The following is a 21,679-nucleotide window of genomic DNA, read 5'->3' on the forward strand; positions in this document are numbered from 1 at the left end:
CTTCCCCTGGAAGCAGCGCCAGGCCAAATCCCAAAACTTCTGAGGGATCTGTTTCGAGTTTAAAAGACTAAGCCCAACCTCTAGATCCTGGCCTGGGCAGTCCCTGAGCGCCAAGGGCTTCTGGAAATGGGTCAACAGAACCCTTTGGTCAAGGAATTTCCTCGACTGAGTCCTGATTTCCCACATTCCCAGACCCCATTGGCGTATCATCTTCAGAGTCGGGGGTAGCGTAAGTCGGAAGATATCCATGGGGTGTACGAAAGTCCTTCACTTGCCCTCCTGTCTCCCATTCCTGGAAGAAAGGCCGAAACCATTCCCTGCAGGAGAGTACCCACGGAGGAGCCCTCTCTTTCCAGAGGTTTGCGATGTTAGCTTTCAAGAAGGTTTTCACTAAGAACACCACAGGGTTCACCACAGACAAACCCCCAAGTCTCCTTGTGCGGTACGTAACCTCTCTCTTGACCAGGTTCAGCCTATTCCCCCATAACAGCTGGAAGAACAGGCTGTAGATCCTAGTATAGGAAACCTCTGGCAAGATACATACACTGCCCAGGTAGATGAACAAAGGGAGCAGGTACGATTTGATCAGGAGTACCCTTTCCCTGAGGGTCAAAGACCAACCCTTCCACTGGTCCACCTTCTGAGCGGCATTCTGGAGCCTACCATCCCAGTTTTTAGTGGGGTAATCACCCTGGCCGAATGTAATGCCTAGGATTTTTGCCGAGTCTTGGTGCCCGGGAGATCAAACTCGGGATCTCCCCCTCCCAGCCAGAGACACACTTATCCGGGTTGATGCTGGACCCAGATGCCTCTGAGTAGCGGTCCACCTCCGACATCACCACATCGACCTCCTCTCTCTCGAGGACACAAAGATAGTGACATCATCAGCGTACGCTACCACTCTCAGGGTGGCTTCTGGCTCCTCCAGGCTCATCCCGACCCCTGCCAATGGTCCACAACCAACCCTCCTAAGGAAAGGGTCGATCGCAAACACATATAACAGTGGGCTCAAGGGACAGCCCTGGCGAACACCAGACCCAACCTCAAAAGAGCGGCCAGACCAACCGTTCACCAGCGGGAAACTCTCTGCCCCTGCATACAAGATCTTAAGCCAATTGACAAAAGTATCTGGTAGGCCATATCTTAGAAGGACGGACCAGAGGTACTCATGGTTCACCCGATTAAATGCTTTGGCCTGATCCAGTGACAGCAAGTACCCCTTCCAAAGACCCGCACTACTCCGCTCCACTGCCTCCCTGACACCAAGGACAGCACTTAAGGTGCTTCGGCCTGGAACAGAGCAGTGCTGAGCCTCCGAAAGGAGCCTGGGTGCAAACTTCACCAGCCGATTAAACAGTATCTTGGCCAGAATCTTCCTGTCCACATTGAGAAGAGCTATGGGCCTCCAATTCTCAATACGGCTCGAATCTTTACCCTTAGACAGAAGAATCAGGGCAGACCACCTTATTGACCTCGGCAGAGTGCCCGAGGAAAGACACTCATTGAACCAAGAGGTCCCTGAAGGTCTTATACCACTCAGATGTTAAGCCATCTGGACCTGGCGACTTCTTCAGGGCAAGCCCTTCAATTGCCAGTCTAACTTCCTCTTCCCTGATTTCTTCTGCCAAAACGCCAAAAGAGGGGTCTACCCCTGGCTCAGGAATGGTGTCAGCCAGGAAACCCGACATCACATCCCGATCTAGATCCTTCCTCCCCAAGAGGTGTGAGTAAAAGGATCTGACGACCTCCAGGATCCCTGATCTGGACCGGTTCAGAGATCCCGTACTATCAACCAGTCCAGTCGAGATCTTACTACTCACTGACATCTTACAGTTTCTGTAGGGGTCAGGCGAGCGGTACCTCCCGAAATCCCTCTCAAAAACTAAAGATGCGTGCCTATCATACTGACCCCTCATGAGCAAGGCTTTCACTCTGGAGATCTCCCCTCTACTACCTCCAGTCGAGACGAGATGCTCGAGCTTCCTCCTCAGGCCCTGATACACACGATACCTATTCAGGGATCTGAGGCTCGAGAGCTGGCGGAAGAATCTCGCAACCCGCTTCTTGAATATCTCCCACCACTCTGACTTACTGCTACATAGGCCCAGCAGAGGTACGTGACTCTGAAGAAAATCCTCAAAGGACTGTCTTACCTCTGCTTCTTCCAGGAGGGACAAATTCAGCCTCCAGTAGCCTCTACCCATCCGGGGGGTCTCTGAAACATTCAGGGAAAACAAAATTAGACAGTGATCGGAGAACTCAACCACGGACACTGCGGAAGACGGCTTCCTCCTTTAAATAAAACCTGTCTAATCTAGACCTGCAGCTACCTCGATGATAGGTGAAACCCGCGTGGCCTGAGGGGGTCCGGATGTGGGCATCCTCTAGGCGAGCTTCCCTAACTATACTAATCAGGGCCATACTATCATAAGCCAGCTTGTCTTTGGCGCCTCTCCTGTCCTGAGACCTCGTGATAGTGTTGAAGTCTCCACCAAAGACCTGTCAACTCGTAAAAAGAAAGGGCTTAATCCTCATAAAAAGGCTTTTACGGTCCCACTTAGTTTGTGGGGCATAGATGTTAATGAGCCTGAGCTCTTTCCCCTTCATGAGGACATCCAAGATCAGGCACCTCCCCATTTCCAACTCGATAACCCGTCTGCATTCTACAGGAGCGGTAAAAAGGACCGCCACCCCACTATACGGCTCAGCCGCAAGAGACCAGTGTGAAGCTCCATGCCTCCACTCTCTCTTGGCTTTTATTAGAGAGGCTAGATCTGTCAACCTGGTCTCCTGCAAAAACAAAATGTCGGCGTTAATACGACCGAGAAAATCAAAGGCTGCAAATCTAGCTGCATCAGACTTAATGCTGGCACAGTTAATGGATGCCAGAGTCAATGGGGTGAGTGCCGCCATCATGGGTGATCGAGTTGGACGGCCTAACTCACCTATTTCTTTCCCTTCTTCCCTCCCCCTTCTAAATCAGAGGAAGACCCCTGAGCTGTTTCTTTAGACCTCTTTAGTGTAGCAGTCATATCCATACTCTGATCCTCATCTGCAGACCCAGGGGCCCCCTGCCCCCTCAAAGAACCAGCCTCAGCAGGGGCAGGCTCAACGTCTCCTGGAGGCTCTACCGCCTCCCGTCCCTCCTCTGAAGAAGAAGAAAAGGAGGGAGGGGGAACCATCAAGGGACTGATACCTATTAGAGAGAACAATCAGAGGGGGGTTGGCCGGGGTTTCCTTTGACATTTGGCCTGTAACACCGAGTTTAGAGGGTAAAGTTGCCTTTGGCCTCTTCCCACTCTTCCCTTTGCTGCCCTTTTTCTCTTTTGGCCACTTCCTCCCACCTTCATCCAGACTCTCATATGGGAAGAACTAGAGGAAATGGCATCCTGACCTTCCTCTCGGTGAAGTCTCCTGATCTCCTCATTTAACTCAGTGTCCTCCAGAGCCTCAGCCTGACCATCTGAGCCAGCGCCAGCAGCAGGACCCTGAACTACTACTGCCACCTGGGAACTTTCCTCTCGCTTTAGTTGAGAGGGGCTCTTATGCTTTTTCTTCACTGGCCCCGATGCCCCTTCACCTTTGCTGGTCCCCTCCCCCGTGGCAACCTCACGGCTCTCCCCAGCCCGGGTGGCTACAGCATTGGAGAAGGAACGTGGACATCAGCTAAATGGGTGACCTAAGTCACCACACAGGTTACACCCAATCCGGCCACAGGAGTCAGGCAGATGACCCTCCTCACCACACAGTGCACACACCAGCTTGGTACAGTTTGCACTAAAGTGTGTGGGATCGCCGCACCTGTGGCACAGCTTCGGTTGCCCCTGGTAGAAAACCTGGATCCTATCACGGCCAAGAAAGGCAGCTGATGGTATGTGGGCGACCGTGTTCCCTGAACGCTTGAGACGAACAGAAAACGTCCAGGCCCCAGACCAAATGCCATGCTCATCACAGTTTTTTCGGTGGAACGTCCGTCATAACACGAAAGTGACTCGTTACGGGTGAGAACGGTCACTTTCTTTACTGCACTTTGGCGAGATACCGCCTTTACGGCAAAATCTCGCCATCCGGGCGCATCTTTCACCAACTCTTAGTTAGACCAGAACACCTCCAGCCCCTCTGGTCTAATAAAGCTGATGTAAAAATCGGAGGTGCCGTAGGGGTTAATCAGGGCAAAGATGTCACTCGCCCTGAACCCCATCTGGAAGAGAAGCTCCACCACCTTCCCTCTCTGTGGGCACGCATCACTGCCTCTCCATACCAGACGGGCCACATTCCTACGGCCAGTCTCCTGCCTGGGGGTTTGGAGGGACCAGACCACCCCTCCATTATGCTCTCGGAAAGCCCCTAAACCATGTCTCTCTATGTAGAAGGACAGGTCGACCTCCCTTCCCTCTACTTGGAGTGTTCTCTCTCCTCTCCGCAATGCCTCCAGGAGGCGCCGTTGCAAGTGACCTTCCCCATTTGGGCCTGGAGGTGAGGATCTCCCCGATGCCCCAGCTGCCACACTTGCATAACTCCTAGTAGCAGCTGGGGGGGCAGCCGGACCAGTCCCTGCCTCACTAGCAACATTACCCACAGTTTTCCAAACATTACTGCCATTAACCATGGTACCATCAGCATTTACAGAAATACAGGGACTACCATTCTCATCCTGCAAACCATTATTCTGATCATGCACAACACCACCCCTCCCAACTTGCATACTACTACTACCACCACCATGCACACCACTACTACCACCTCCATGTACACCACTACTACCACCTTCATGCACACCACTACTACCCTCATCAGCCATCACCACTTCCATAGGTTCTGCAGTATTAGCTGGGCTGGGCTTGTACACCAGGGTGGCTGGTTTTAAAATGTTTTTAGCAGATTTTGATGTATTTACAGTCTTATTGTCTTTACTCCTAGAGGTGGGCACAACAACAGACGCAACTTCTAGTGCCACCTCTTCTCTTATGCCACCTGCAGGATCAGCAGGGGCACAGGCATCCACACCGGACATGTGTCCTGACACAGCAGAGCCCGCTGCCCTGCCACTGCTCGGCCGCCCGAGCCCTTCACCAGCCTTCAGTGCCCGGACCTGCCCCACAGAGGAGCCTGCTGCCCTGTCACTGCTCGGCCGCCCGAGCCCTTCACCAGCCTCCAGTGCCCGGACCTGTCCCACAGAGGAGCGTCCCCCAACACTGGAGCTTCTCGAATCGCCCTGCACCTTCATGTTCGGCCCCTTACTTACTTTACTATCACCACTCCCACTACAGATACCAGCGGAAGCGGTGCCCGCCACCATCTTGCCATCTATCTCTCCTCTTTGCTGGCCCTGCTCCACATCAGAAACGGGGACTGGCAGGTTAGAGGAGCCAGCAGACTGGACTGACTTCTCAGCCGACCCAGACTGCTGGAAAGGAGAAAATACAAAGCTTACTTGCTCCTCTTTACTTTTCTTCCTCTTATTCTTCTTTTTCTTCCTTCCAGAGGAGTCTTCCCCCAGCTCCTCTCCAAAGGAGAAATTCTCCAGTCTTGTTGGAGACTCCTGCTGGATAATGGCTTTCAGCAGGCCTCCATCCATCTCCTCCTCAGACTCAGCAGACTCAGGTAGGGCCACCTGAGCAGCCTGGATGTAGTCACTCGCCTGGCTCTCTGGAACGTTACTCACATGGACAGTGCTTTTCTTTAGTGCAGTCTCCTGGCTTTGGGACCTCTCTGTATCTCCCGCCTCAGCCATCTCCTCACCCGCACTCCTGGAAGACATCACTTGGGGATCCTGGGAAGCGCTTTGGGAAACGCACTGCGACATTTCTGCCACTTCTCCCGCTTCAGCTTCTTCCTCTCCCTCACTCTCTTCATCACTTGCCTCATAGTCCAGATTAGCGCTCTTTCTTCTCATCTGCTCAAACCTTTCCTCATTGAGCATTTTCTCCTGGAAAGGCCCAGCACCTTCCAGAAGGATCTGCCGCTCACCTTCCATCCTCTGTATCTCAGCTCTCAGGGCCTGTATACGCTGGGAGAGCACAGGCTTGCTCCTCTTGCTGGCTGTACCTGCATTGCTTCTCAGGAACCTGTGCTCCACCCGCAGCTCTCTCAGCTGTTTCCCCAGGTGCTGGTATTCCTGGAGCTTGGCCACAATCCTGGAAGTGAAGGTGTCCATAGACTCCTTGGGGCCTGAAACCCCCCACTCCACAACACTTGCTTGGGCCCTAGATGGATTAGGGCCACATCGCTCGTCTTTCTTCCTCCCTCCTTTACTTTGTGAAGCCTTTTGGCTTCTGACTGGTGCCGACGGAGCCAGACCCACATTGCTGGGAGTGCGGCTAGATCTTCTTACCGAAGGCACCTCAGGAGCACTGGCTGGTAATGGATGATTCTCCCCACTCTCCGCCAGCCTGGACGGGAGAGTGGGAGTCTGGAACTCCATAGTGGGGGCCCCCTCCCAGGAACCTGCCACCTTCCTGGGAAAGGCAGATGGAATTCACCCTCTCTGCTCTGCTTCTCAGGAGCTCACACAGGTACGTCTGCTCACCACGCCCTCCAGAGCTGCACTCACTATGCTGCTGGTGAAATCACTGTACATGTATTACTGATCCTAAGGTTTAGGAGGCAATTACTTTTTCACAGGGGTAAAAATACAAAAAGGGCAACAGCAACCCACAGGTGCAAGATTTTACAGTATATACTAACACCCCCCCCCCCCCCCGGTGTGCACACGATAGAAAGATACTCTATAGATATTGAAAACTGAGGATCTTAGCAAACTATTTGATCAGAGTGTTACGTTACAGAGTGTCCCGTGTCACCAGGTTACAGAGTGTCCCGTGTCACCAGGTTTCAGTGTCCCCCCATGTCACCAGGTTACAGAGTGTCCCCCCATGTCACCAGGTTACAGAGTGTCCCCCCATGTCACCAGGTTACAGAGTGTCCCGTGTCACCAGGTTACAGCGTCCCCCCATGTCACCAGGTTACAGAGTGTCCCCCCATGTCATCAGGTTACAGAGTGTCCCATGTTACAGAGTGTCCCCCCATGTCACCAGGTTACAGAGTGTCCCCCCATGTCACCAGGTTACAGAGTGTCCCGTGTCACCAGGTTACAGCGTCCCCCCATGTCACCAGGTTACAGAGTGTCCCCCCATGTCATCAGGTTACAGAGTGTCCCATGTTACAGAGTGTCCCCCCGTGTCACCGGGTTACAGAGTGTCCCCCCGTGTCACCGGGTTACAGAGTGTCCCCCCGTGTCACCGGGTTACAGAGTGTCCCCCCGTGTCACCGGGTTACAGAGTGTCCCCCCGTGTCACCGGGTTACAGAGTGTCCCCCCGTGTCACCGGGTTACAGAGTGTCCCCCCGTGTCACCGGGTTACAGAGTGTCCCCCCGTGTCACCGGGTTACAGAGTGTCCCCCCGTGTCACCGGGTTACAGAGTGTCCCCCCGTGTCACCGGGTTACAGAGTGTCCCCCCGTGTCACCGGGTTACAGAGTGTCCCCCCGTGTCACCGGGTTACAGAGTGTCCCCCCATGTCATCAGGTTACAGAGTGTCCCATGTTACAGACTGTCCCCCCGTGTCACCGGGTTACAGAGTGTACCCCCGTGTCACCGGGTTACAGAGTGTCCCCCCGTGTCACCGGGTTACAGAGTGTCCCCCCGTGTCACCGGGTTACAGAGTGTCCCCCCGTGTCACCGGGTTACAGAGTGTCCCCCCGTGTCACCGGGTTACAGAGTGTCCCCCCCCATGTCACCGGGTTACAGTGTCCCGTGTCACCGGGTTACAGAGTGTCCCCCCCCATGTCACCGGGTTACAGAGTGTCCCCCCGTGTCACCGGGTCACAGAGTGTTCCCCCGTGTCACCGGGTTACAGAGTGTCCCCCCATGTCACCGGGTTAAGGTGTCCTCTAAAACATGGTCCCTACTCCAGCATTTTCACACTAGCAATGGCCTCTCCTGGGCTGAATAAGCCTACAACTGGGCAGATAGGAGCCAAATGTTCTCTTTTTATAGCCCTCTTTGGCTCGCACTCACCTGGTGGTCGGGCAGGCACAATGATTGTGGCGTTACTCCCGGACACGTCATTGCTGGCTGCACACCGGTACATCTGCGGTTTCTTCCCTTTCAGGACGGAGACAGTCGGATCTTCAGACAGGAGGTGCGCGTTCCGATCGAACCATTCATATTTGGAAGGGGGAGCTCCCTCTGCAGAGCATGTACACCGCAGCATAACACTGTTCTCCATTGTGGTGTTATCGATGCCGACCTGACAAACGTGATCTGTAGGAGGATTAGAGAGTGATAAGAGAGCATGAAACATGTACATAAAAGTATGTGAACCACTCCACACTGTTCCCATCTGCCTGGAAGAGATCTGCATCTACACTTAATAATAATTCATTTCTTATCACCACTACCAGAGATGAGCATATGTAGCATCACCGCTAGAGATGAGCATACATAACATCACCACCAGAGATGAGCATACATAACATCACCGCCAGAGATGAGCATACATAACATCACCGCCAGAGATGAGCATACATAACATCACCACCAGAGATGAGCATACATAACATCACCGCCAGAGATGAGCATACATAACATCACCGCCAGAGATGAGCATACATAACATCACCACAAGAGATGAGCATATGTAGCATCACCGCTAGAGATGAGCATACATAACATCACCACCAGAGATGAGCATACATAACATCACCGCCAGAGATGAGCATACATAACATCACCGCCAGAGATGAGCATACATAACATCACCACCAGAGATGAGCATACGTAACATCTCCACAAGAGATGAGCATACGTAACATCTCCACGAGAGATGAGCATACATAACATCTCCACGAGAGATGAGCATACATAACATCACCGCCAGAGATGAGCATACATAACATCACCACCAGAGATGAGCATACGTAACATCACCACCAGAGATGAGCATACGTAACATCACCACAAGAGATGAGCATACGTAACATCACCGCCAGAGATGAGCATACGTAACATCACCGCCAGAGATGAGCATACGTAACATCACCGCTAGAGATGAGCATACGTAACATCACCACCAGAGATGAGCATACGTAACATCTCCACAAGAGATGAGCATACGTAACATCACCACCAGAGATGAGCATACGTAACATCACCACAAGAGATGAGCATACGTAACATCACCGCCAGAGATGAGCATATGTAACATCACCGCTAGAGATGAGCATACGTAACATCACCGCCAGAGATGAGCATACGTAACATCTCCACAAGAGATGAGCATACGTAACATCACCACCAGAGATGAGCATACGTAACATCACCACCAGAGATGAGCATACGTAACATCACCACCAGAGATGAGCATACGTAACATCACCACAAGAGATGAGCATACGTAACATCACCGCCAGAGATGAGCATACGTAACATCACCGCTAGAGATGAGCATACGTAACATCACCGCCAGAGATGAGCATACGTAACATCACCACTAGAGATGAGCATACGTAACATCACCACCAGAGATGAGCATACCTAACATCACCACTAGAGATGAGCATACGTAACATCACCACCAGAGATAAGCATACGTAACATCACCGCTAGAGATGAGCATACGTAACATCACCACCAGCGATGAGCATACATAACATCACGGCCAGAGATGAGCATACGTAACATCTCCACAAGAGATGAGCATACGTAACATCACCACCAGAGATAAGCATACATAACATCACCGCTAGAGATGAGCATACGTAACATCACCACCAGAGATAAGCATACGTAACATCACCGCTATAAATGAGACTACGTAACATCACCACCAGAGATGAGCATATGTAACATCACCACCACCACCACCGGAGATAAGCATACGTAACATCACAGCTAGAGATGAGCATATGTAACATCACCACCAGAGATAAGCATACGTAACATCACCACTAAAGATAAGCATACATGGGGCGTGACAGGAAGCCGATGCGAGCGGGTGCATAGAACCAGAGCTCCGCTCCAGCCTGCAGCATACCGGCAGTTCATAACCCGATTACGGGCCACCACCTACTCGCCATGGGGAACAAGAAGAACCTAAGGACCCCCGCGAAGTCTCAGACACCGGGACCTCCGCAGTCGGGCCCCCTGGACTCGTTCCTGCGTACTGCGCCGCAGCGTGGCGCGGACAAGATGGCGCCGGCCCCAGGAGGAAGGACGCGCCGAGCCTCAGATCCGGGCTCCCCGCTTGCAGCCGCTGCACACCAGGATCCGGCAGTGAGGAGCCGCAGCCGAGAGGAACAGCAGCCCCAGGAGGGGGGAACTGAGGTATCGGGGAGGCAGCAGGGGAGTGACCTCAGACCGGAGGCCACCCCATACGTACCACAGCACGGTCCAGGGGTGGGCACAGATCTCAGCCCTCAGTCACAGGGTGCTGCAGTGGCAGATGAGGACACTGATTCTGCCTCAGGGCCCCAGCAGCTCCACACAGCAGCCCCCAAGCCGCAACGTGCACCCCCAGCATCACCCCCCTGTCACACAGACCGGCCAGCCTCCAGAACATCCTCCCATATTCAGAGAGGAGGCAATGCAGGCACTCATCGCCCCTCACCTTGCCATGAAGGGGCGTCAGACTGGTGGTCCTCCCAATCTACTGTCTCGGATAAAGATGATCATAGGGGCCTAGCTGATGGTAATTGGTCTAATTTCTTGCAAAACATGCCCACAAAAGAGGACTTCTGACTCTCATTACTGAGGTCAGAGAAACCTTTAAGTCTGAAATTGCAATGATTCGTCAGGACCTTCACTCTATGACACAACGCATTGAAACTATTGAAACTGACCATGATGACACACGCCACTATATAAGTGACCTACAATCCACTGTCTCAGCGCAACACGCAGCCATCTGCGACTACCAGCGTCACTTGGAGGACCTGGACAATAGGGGGCGCAGGCACAACATAAGGGTACGGGGGCTACCAGAAACAATCCGTGATTCAGAGCTCCACCCTAACCCTAGAAACTATCTTCAACCAAATTCTGGGTGCACCCGCAGATCATAGGGTGCACCTCGATCGGGCCCACAGAGCCCTAAGACCAAAAGATGTGTCTCCCCTGCCTAGGGATGTAATATGTTGTGTGACGGACTTTGTCCTCAAGGAAACCATTATGAACAAGGCAAGAGACCTGCGCGACATAAAATTTGAAGATGTTTCCATACAACTGCTTCCCGACCTATCCTGGGTCACACTACAAAAGAGGCGTCATCTCCGACCTCTGTTGCAGGCCCTTCGTGATGCTAATATTGCATACCGATGGGGATTCCCATTTAGCCTTAACGCTAGAAGAGATGGACGATCAGCCATTCTGAGATCAGCGGATGACCTGGAAAGATTTTGTTATATCCTGGACGTTCCGCCCCCTCGCCTGCAGAACTGGGAGCTCCTACCCCCACCACCACCCCCGCCTCCGGTGTGGACCCCAGTGAAGCACAGGAGAAAGAGATTTTCCCCGCCATCCTCGTCACCAGGCGGCGGCCGATCCCGACGTCCAACCTGAATACTCTCTCAGTAGGAGGGAGCCCTCCCTGTACTCTTTGCTTATATTGCTAATTTCCCCTGGTCCTTTGTTCTTTCTACATTCTTGTTTTGTTCGTCTGATAGTGTGGTGGTCCTCCCTTATAGTTATGTCCATACCGCAACTAGTTTAACTTTTTCTGTTTAAGTATGCAGTGCTGGAGTAGATGTGGAACGTTGTAGATGATTAGATACTTTATAATGTTGCTCATGTTCTTACATGTGCTGTTGTTTTTGTACTTTCTTCTCTTGTTTTTTGTTCTTCGCCAGCACCCTTCTGGTTATCTACCCCTTAGAACTGTTGAGCAGGGCGCCTCTCACCCTTTTGGAAGATCCATATGGGTGGGACAGCTGTACATTGCACGCGAAATTCATTCCTTTATGGTCTCAACAGTTGCTAACAGAGTGTGGATCGCTCTGTTGGTTTACAGATTTGATAGCTTTTTATGTGTGGTCTTGTGTTGTCCTGTCTTGTCTTTTTTGTCCCTTTAGCTTCCCTCATGTGTCTTCCCTCCAGTTACAGATTCAATTCTATTGCACTATGGCAGATGACGCTGTGTGGAGTGACCTAGACGTCCGCCCTGCGAATTATAGTCCACCCTGCTTTCTTACCCTTTCCCTGGCAGGGGCTGGCTGGGACCCCTGCTTAACTCTACTCATGCCCTGGCTCGTAGGGCTCAGGTACAAACTTGTATGTCTCCTTTTAACCTTGTCCTGTCATGGTGCGGTTCCTCACGTTAAATGTTAAAGGTCTCAATTCTAACCTTAAGAGGCGTCTACTCCTGAAGGAATTAGCACAATCAAAGGCGGATATTGCCTTCATTCAGGAGACGCACCATGACAGGACTGGTACCTTTAAATTTGCCCTCCACAAATACCCCACGGTGTTTGCCACCAATAACGATAGGAAAAAGGCGGGAGTAGCCATCATGTTCAGCCGAACTTGCCCCTTTATTTTAGAGGAGGCTGATGTTGACCCTCAGGGGCGGTTTGTAATCTTGAGGGGGAAGCTGCAGGGGGCTCAGGTGACACTATGTAACTTGTACGCCCCAAACGAGCGCCAAATCCCTTTCTTAAAAAGGCTTTTATGTAAACTAGCCCGCCTCCCCCCATCCCTGTTACTAGTTGGTAGTGATTTTAATCTGCCCCCATCAGAAACGCGTGACAGACTGACGGTACATAACCCAGTGGCCAGTCCAACTAGACACACCACTAGCCTCTCCACTGCCTTCCGTAAAATGCTCCGATCCCACCACTTATATGACCTCTGGCGAATATCCCACCCCACTGAACGAACGTTCACCTTCTTCTCTCACCCACACTCCACCCACACCCGCATAGACCTTTTTCTGGGCAATATATTGGGGCTTCGGGCAGTAGAAGGGGCAGGCATACTCCCCATATCCTGGTCGGACCATGCGCCTGTCCTATTAGACCTCACAAACTCCTCACGAACTCCAAGGGTTTGTCACTGGCGGCTTAATGAAGCGCTCTTAAAGCATACGGTGCATAAAGAGACTTTGGCAGCTGGAATACGTGAATATTTCCAGATTAACAAGGACAGCGTCCCCTCACCCGCAACATTGTGGGAGGCTCATAAGACAGTTTTTCGTGGTCAGTGCATTTCCCTTTCCACGCACATTAAAAAAGACGCCAAACTTCAAACTGAACTTTGCATAGCGCAACTGAAGGTTAAAGAAGATCAGATGTCACAGACACCTACCATTCCCTTGCTTCGAGAGATAGTGGCTCTGCTAAATCGCCTAAAAGACTTGGCCCTTGCTAAAGTGGGGCAACTCCTTATGTATACTAAACACAAATATTACGATAAAGCCAATAAGGCACATACACTGCTGGCCTCGCAACTTCGAGATCAGTCCGTGAAGGCCTCGCCCTTTGCCCTAAAAGACAATAGAGGCACCTTGCACTACGACCCACGACGTATAGCTGATATATTCTCGGAGTATTATGGGAAGTTATATTCCCTATCTGGTCCTCTGCCCCAAGACGCTGCCTCCCATACTCAACTTCTTGAACAATACCTTTCTAATTGCTGCCTACCCAGGGTCTCAGCAGACGACCTGGCCACACTGAATTGCCCCATCTCGGAGGAGGAGTTGACTGAAGTGCTCAAGGGTTTACCTAATGGGAAATCCCCAGGCCCTGATGGCTTGCCGTATGCTTACTATAAAGTCTTCTCCAGACTTCTGACACCCCACTTGCTCACTTTGTTCAACTCCTTCCTCTCGGGTACCCCAATTCCCCAAACTATGCTTGACTCCTTTATTACCGTTGTCCCGAAAGAGGGAAAGGACCCATCTGACCCAGCCAGTTACAGACCAATTTCTCTGCTTAATGCAGACTTAAAGATATTTACTAAACTACTGGCCTTACGATTGGGGACACTCCTGCCCGACCTGATACACGCTGGTAGGCTTTGTACTACAACGGCAAGCTGGGGACAACACCAGGAGGACAGTGGACCTCATTGACGCTTTGAATAGAACTGGTTCACAAGGATTCCTTCTGAGTCTCGACGCGGAGAAAGCCTTTGATAGGCTGGGATGGCCCTTTTTGTTCTCCGCGTTAGAGGCATACGGTATATCAGGTCCTTTCCTCAGTGTGGTACAGGCTTTGTATAACTTGCCTACCGCCCGAGTGAAACTGCCTCATGCCACTTCTGGACCAGTTCATATTCACAATGGAACGCGACACGCGACAAGGGTGTCCCCTTTCGCCGTTGCTTTTTGTATTAAGTATAGAGCCCCTGGCGGCCCGTATCCGTCTTTCCCCTGACGTGCAGGGGGTGTTGATTCAGGACAGAGAGTTCAAGCTTTCCCTATCTGCAGATGATATCCTGTTAACGCTGCGGAATCCCATGGTCTCTCTCCCGAATCTGCACTCACTGATTGAGGAATATGGAGCCCTCTCGGGCTATAAAATTAACTCCCACAAAACGGAGGCGTTGCCTATTAATCTTCCCCCTTCCTTAATTGCAACCCTCCAATCCTCTTTCCCCTATAAGTGGCCGGACGTCTCCATGCGTTACCTGGGGACTAACATTACCTCCCATTTCCGTAGTTTATACAGTGCTAATTTCCCCCCGTTATTCCAGGAGATCCAAACTGAACTCTCTAAATGGTCCACCCTGCCCCTGTCGCTCATTGGCCGTATAAGCGCAATTAAAATGACAATATTACCCCCGCCTCCTCTATCTGTTGGAGACGCTGCCTGTACCCATCCCGCGGGTTGCTATCCGTAAGTTACAGAAAAACCTACTTAACTTTGTTTGGGGGGGAGGCCGCCATAGGGTCTCACGGACAGTGCTTTGTGCCAGCAGGGCAAGGGGTGGTTTAGGAATGCCTGATATCTACAACTATTACTTAGCCGCCCACTTACGGAGAATACCATGTTGGACGTCACTGTTGGCGTACAACAAGTGGACAGAAATTAAAAAATTGTGGATGGCCCCCACCCACCCTTGTGAATTGGTGTGGTCCCCAGGGGTGCCGGGACCCCCCGTTGCCTTGTTGGGCCCAATGAAGCACACAAGAGATATCTGGACACGCGCTTGCGCCGCTTTTCCCTTAAAATCGAACCCATCCCCTCTTATGCCTATATTATATACAAATCTCATTGAAGGGAGCTGCACCCGAGATACTATTGCCCCATGGCAAAAATCTAAATTATTTCATATCGCAGACGTGGTGGACCCCATCTCTAGGAAGGTCCTCCCCTTCCCGGTCCTTAAAGAGCGATACTCTCTTCCATCTCGGGCAGTATCCTTTCATGAACTAGTTTCCTATATTGCCTCTGTAGTCACGAATCATGTTATGCAAGAACTGCCCCTCTACAAGAGGTCTTATATCCTCTATATATTCTTACCTTAACTCACCAGGGGAAGGATCGGAGGTAAGGCACCTATACATGGATAAGTGGGAGGGGATTATTCGCCGAACCATCTCGCCTAAATTATGGGAGATCATATGGTCCCAGGCAGCCAAGTCTTCTTCCTGTGTTACTTACTGGGAAAACCAATACAAAATTTAATTTTTTTGGTATCATACCCCAGACTTTCTCCACCGCTTATACCCAGCGACCCCCCAAGTGTGTTGGAGATGCCTATCCGGAGTGGGCTCCCTTCCTCATATCTTCTGGGAGTGCCCCCTTCTGAAGCCTTACTGGGAGGGCTTTCAGGGACTAGTAGCGGTGGTAGTTGGCCAGGTTCTCCCCCTCGATCCTCTTATTTATTTATTGAACGTCCCTCCAAAGGGAATGCGGAAGCATCCGGCCAGGTTACTCCTACACATGCTGACAGCAGCTAAGTGCCTTCTGGCTACTTTCTGGAAGCACAGATCGATTCCGTCAGCTGTGGACCTTACCAATCGGATACAGGAGGTGCGGAGGATGGAGTATCTGTCTGCTCTTCAGGAGCTCCAAATGGAAACTTTCGATAAAATATGGTCCCCTTGGGACGCCTTTCGGGATGGCCAGGTCCCCACTTAACATACATTCTGAACAATCCTGCTTTGTTTTTCCCCCTGTCTGTTGTCTCCCTTGTCATTTCGTCTTTGTCTTGTTTGTGGTAGATTTCAGTGTTGTGCATAGTGCGCTTTCTACCTGGGAAAGTTTCTCCTCTGATCTTCATCCTCTCCTATACAGTGATTTTATTCTGGGATTTTGATGGCAGCACATAGACCTACACATGTTCTGATCCCTCTTCTCCCCTTGCCTGTCATTATGACCGCTCCTCACCGGCTCCGCACTCACCGGACACCTGGAGTCTGAAGACCTCGGTTGATCTCTTGCCCCTGACCACACTCTCGGCCCGGTATTGTCCACTGTCCGCTGGGGTCGCCCTCTGCAGGATCAATGTCCCCTGCTCTAGATCAGCGACAATCCGGTCCTCCAAGCTGTAGATATGTGGTGGCCTCCCCTCCTCCAGGTCCACAATCTTACTCTTATCCCTGTACCAGCTGATCTCTGAGGGACGATCACTGACATCAGCGCTAAACGTCACATCGCTGCCAGTGGCTGCCGTAATCTGCTCCTCACCTGTAACAAGAAATGAAGATCATCACATTCATCATAATAAAGATCCACACATTAGCAGGTGGCAAAATCCTGATGTGTGAACAGTGACCAATAAATCTATGTGGTGGAGCGGATATGTGATGGTGCTCCGCTGATTATAAATAAGTCTATTCATGTATATAGCTACTGCTGAGCATAAGCACTATATCCATTCAGGTATATAGCTACTGCTGAGCATAAGCACTATATCCATTCAGGTATATAGCTACTGCTGAGCATGAGCACTATATCCATTCAGGTATATAGCTACTGCTGAGCATAAGCACTATATCCATTCAGGTATATAGCTACTGCTGAGCATGAGCACTAGATCCATTCATGTATATAGCTACTGCTGAGCATAAGCACTATATCCATTCAGGTATATAGCTACTGCTGAGCATGAGCACTATATCCATTCAGGTATATAGCTACTGCAGAGGATATGACCCTGCCCCTCTGCAGTTATTATAACAGGTACCAGTTTGACTGCCATCCCCTTCTTTTTAACACTCTTTAACATACTTTTGCTAGTGTGTTGCAGGCAGAGTTTGGCTGGTGTGTTGAAGGCAGAGTTTGGCTGGTGTGTTGAAGGCAGAGTTTGGCTGGTGTGTTGCGGGCAGAGTTTGGCTGGTGTGTTGCGGGCAGAGTTTGGCTGGTGTGTTGCGGGCAGAGTTTGGCTGGTGTGTTGCGGGCAGAGTTTGGCTGGTGTGTTGCGGGCAGAGTTTGGCTGGTGTGTTGCAGGAAGAATTTGGCTGGTGTGTTGAAGGCAGAGTTTGGCTGGTGTGTTGAAGGCAGAGTTTGGCTGGTGTGTTGCAGGAAGAATTTGGCTGGTGTGGTGCGGGCAGAGTTTGCCTGGTTTGTTATTGTACTTATTCTGAGCCTTCCTACAAAACTACTACAACTACTATATGCGGGACTACTACAACAACTACTACCTGGACTACTACTACAACTACTACCCGCAGGACTACTACTGTACAACAACTACTACCTGCAAGACTACTACTACAACTACTACCTGCAGGACTACTACTACAACTATTACTACCTGCAGGACTACTACTACAACTACTACCTGCAGGACTACTACTACAACTACTACCTGCAGGACTACTACTACAACAACTACTACCTGCAAGACTACTACTACAACTACTACCTGCAGGACTACTACTACAACTATTACTACCTGCAGGACTACTACTACTACAACTACCTGCAGGACTACTGCTACAACAACTACTACCTGCAAGACTACTACTACAACTACTACCTGCTGGACTACTACTACAACTATTACTACAACTACTACTACTACAACTATTACTACTACTACTACTACTATTACTACTACAACTACTACTACTATTACTACAACTACTACTACAACCTGCAGGACTACTACTACAACTACAACTACCTGCAGCACTACTACTACTACTACAACTACCTGCAGGACTACTGCTACAACAACTACTACCTGCAGGACTACTACTACTACCTGCAGGACAACTACTACTACTACTTCTACCTGCAGGACTACTACTACTACAACTACTACCTGCAGGACTACTACTACAACTACCTGCAGGACTACTACTACTACTACTACTACAACTTCTACCTGCAGGACTACTACTACAACTATAACTACCTGCAGGACTACTACTACTACAACTACTACCTGCAGGACTACTACTACTACTACCACCTGAAAGACTACTACTACAATTACTACCTTAAGGACTACTACTACTACTACTACGACTACTACAACTACTACTTGCAGGACTACTACTACAACTACAACTACCTGCAGGACTTCTACTACTACTACAACTACTACCTGCAGGACTTCTACTACTACTACAACTTCTACCTGCAGGACTACTACTACTACTACTACAACTACTACTACCTGCAGGACTACTACTACAACTACTACCTGCAGGACTACCACTACAACTACTACCTGCAGGACTACTACTACTACAACTACTACTACCTGCAGGACTTCTACTACTACTACAACTTCTACCTGCAGGACTACTACTACTACTACAACTACTACTACCTGCAGGACTACTACTACAACTACTACCTGCAGGACTACTACTACTACAACTACTACTACCTGCAGGACTACTACTACAACTACTACCTGCAGGACGACTACTACTACTACTACAACTGCTACCTGCAGGACTACTACTACTACTACAACTGCTACCTGCAGGACTACTACTACTACTACAACTACTACCTGCAGGACTACTACTACAACTACTACCTGCAGGACTACTACTACAACTACTACTACCTGCAGGACTACTACTACAACTACTACCTGCAGGACTACTACTACAACTACTACTACCTGCAGGACTACTACTACAACTACTACCTGCAGGACTACTACTACAACTACTACCTACAGGACTACTACTACTACAACTACAACTTGCAGGACTACTACTACCACTACAACTACTACCTGAAGGACTACTACTACTACAACTACTACAACTACTACAATTACTACCTTAAGGACTACTACTACTACTACTACTACTACTACAACTACTACCTGCAGAACTACTACTACAACTACTACCTGCAGGGCTACTACTACTACTACAACTACTACCTGCAGGACTACTACTACAACTACTACCTGCAGGACTAATACTACAACTACTACAACAACTACTACCTGCAGGACTACTACTACTACTACTACTACTACTACTACCTGCAGGACTACTACTACAACTACAACTACCTGAAGGACTACTACTACTACAACTACTACCTGCAGGACTACTACTACTACAACTACTACCTGCAGGACTACTACTACTACAACTACAACTACCTGAAGGACTACTACTACTACAACTACTACCTGCAGGACTACTACTACTACAACTACTACCTGCAGGACTACTACTACTACTACCACCTGAAAGACTACTACTACTACAATTACTACCTTAAGGACTACTACTACTACTACAACTACTACCTGCAGGACTACTACGACTACTACAACTACTACCTGCAGGACTACTACTACAACTACAACTACCTGCAGGACTTCTACTACTACTACAACTACTACCTGCAGGACTACAACTACAACTACTACCTGCAGGACTTCTACTACTACTACTACTACCTGCAGGACTACTACTACTACAACTACTACTACCTGCAGGACTACTACTACAACTACTACCTGCAGGACTACTACTACTACTACAACTGCTACCTGCAGGACTACTACTACTACTACAACTACTACCTGCAGGACTACTACTACAACTACTACCTGCAGGACTACTACTACAACTACTACTACCTGCAGGACTACTACTACAACTACTACCTGCAGGACTACTACTACAACTGCTACCTGCAGGACTACTACTACAACTACTACCTACAGGACTACTACTACTACAACTACAACTTGCAGGACTACTACTACCACTACAACTACTACCTGAAGGACTACTACTACTACAACTACTACAACTACTACAATTACTACCTTAAGGACTACTACTACTACTACTACTACTACAACTACTACCTGCAGAACTACTACTACAACTACAACCTGCAGGACTACTACTACAACTACAAGTACCTGCAGGACTTCTACTACTACTACAACTTCTACCTGCAGGACTACTACTACTACTACTACCTACAGGACTACTACTACAACTACTACCTGCAGGACTACTACTACTACCTGCAGGACTACTACTACAACTACTACCTACAGGACTACTACTACAACTACTACCTGCAGGACTACTACTACTACCTGCAGGACTACTACTACTACTACAACTGCTACCTGCAGGACTACTACTACAACTACCTGCAGGACAACTACTGCTAGTACCACCTGCAGGACTACTGCTACAACTACCTGCAGGACTACTACTACAACTACTACTACTACTACCTGCAGGACTACTACTACTACTACTACAACTACTACCTGCAGGACTACTACTACTACTACTACAACTACCTGAAGGACTACTACTACAACTACTACCTGCAGGACTACTACTACTACTACTACAACTACTACCTGCAGGGCTACTACTACTACTACAACTACTACCTGCAGGACTACTACTAAAACTACTACCTGCAGGACTACTACTACAACTACAACTACCTGCAGGACTACTACTACTACTACAACTACTACCTGCAGGACTACTACTACTACAACTACTACCTGCAGGACTACTACTACAACTACTACCTGCAGGACTACTACTACAACTGCTACCTGCAGGACTACTACTACAACTACTACCTGCAGGACTACTACTACAACTACTACCTGCAGGACTACTACTACAACTACTACCTGCAGGACTACTACTACTACAACTACCTGAAGGACTACTACTACAACTACTACCTGCAGGGCTACTACTACTACTACTACCTGCAGGACTACTACTACAACTACTAAACAACTACTACCTGCAGGACTACTACTACTACTACTACCTGCAGGACTACTACTACAACTACAACTACCTGAAGGACTACTACTACTACTACTACCTGCAGGGCTACTACTACTACTACAACTACTACCTGCAGGACTACTACTACAACTACTACCTGCAGGACTACTACTACAACTACTACCTGCAGGACTACTACTACAACTGCTACCTGCAGGACTACTACTACTACTACCTGCAGGGCTACTACTACAACTACTACCTGCAGGACTACTACTACTACTACAACTACTACCTGCAGGACTACTACTACAACTGCTACCTGCAGGACTACTACTACTACTACTACCTGCAGGACTAATACTACAACTACTACCTGCAGGACTACTACTACTACTACAACTACTACCTGCAGGACTACTACTACAACTGCTACCTGCAGGACTACTACTACTACTACTACCTGCAGGACTAATACTACAACTACTACCTGCAGGACTACTACTACTACTACAACTACTACC

The 21,679-nt window shown here is 49.7% G+C and overlaps 1 protein-coding gene across 3 annotated transcripts in view; it reads right to left on the reverse strand.

The window, feature by feature from the left end:
• The window catches only part of LOC138767578 (neural cell adhesion molecule 1-like), a 176,758-nt gene that overhangs the window by 20,959 nt on the left and 134,120 nt on the right, over positions 1 to 21,679 (reverse strand). For 2 of the 3 annotated variants that reach the window (XM_069945173.1, XM_069945172.1), the window contains 2 exons: positions 16,345 to 16,629; positions 8,018 to 8,263 (listed from right to left, as the gene is read on the reverse strand). In XM_069945173.1, the coding sequence (XP_069801274.1) occupies positions 8,018 to 8,263; positions 16,345 to 16,629 (531 nt within the window). The remainder of the gene's footprint in view (positions 1 to 8,017; positions 8,264 to 16,344; positions 16,630 to 21,679) is intronic. The other variant, XM_069945174.1, reaches the window with a different exon arrangement.

This window comes from Dendropsophus ebraccatus, chromosome 11 (assembly GCF_027789765.1).
Source record: "Dendropsophus ebraccatus isolate aDenEbr1 chromosome 11, aDenEbr1.pat, whole genome shotgun sequence".
Classification (NCBI taxonomy): domain Eukaryota; kingdom Metazoa; phylum Chordata; class Amphibia; order Anura; family Hylidae; genus Dendropsophus; species Dendropsophus ebraccatus.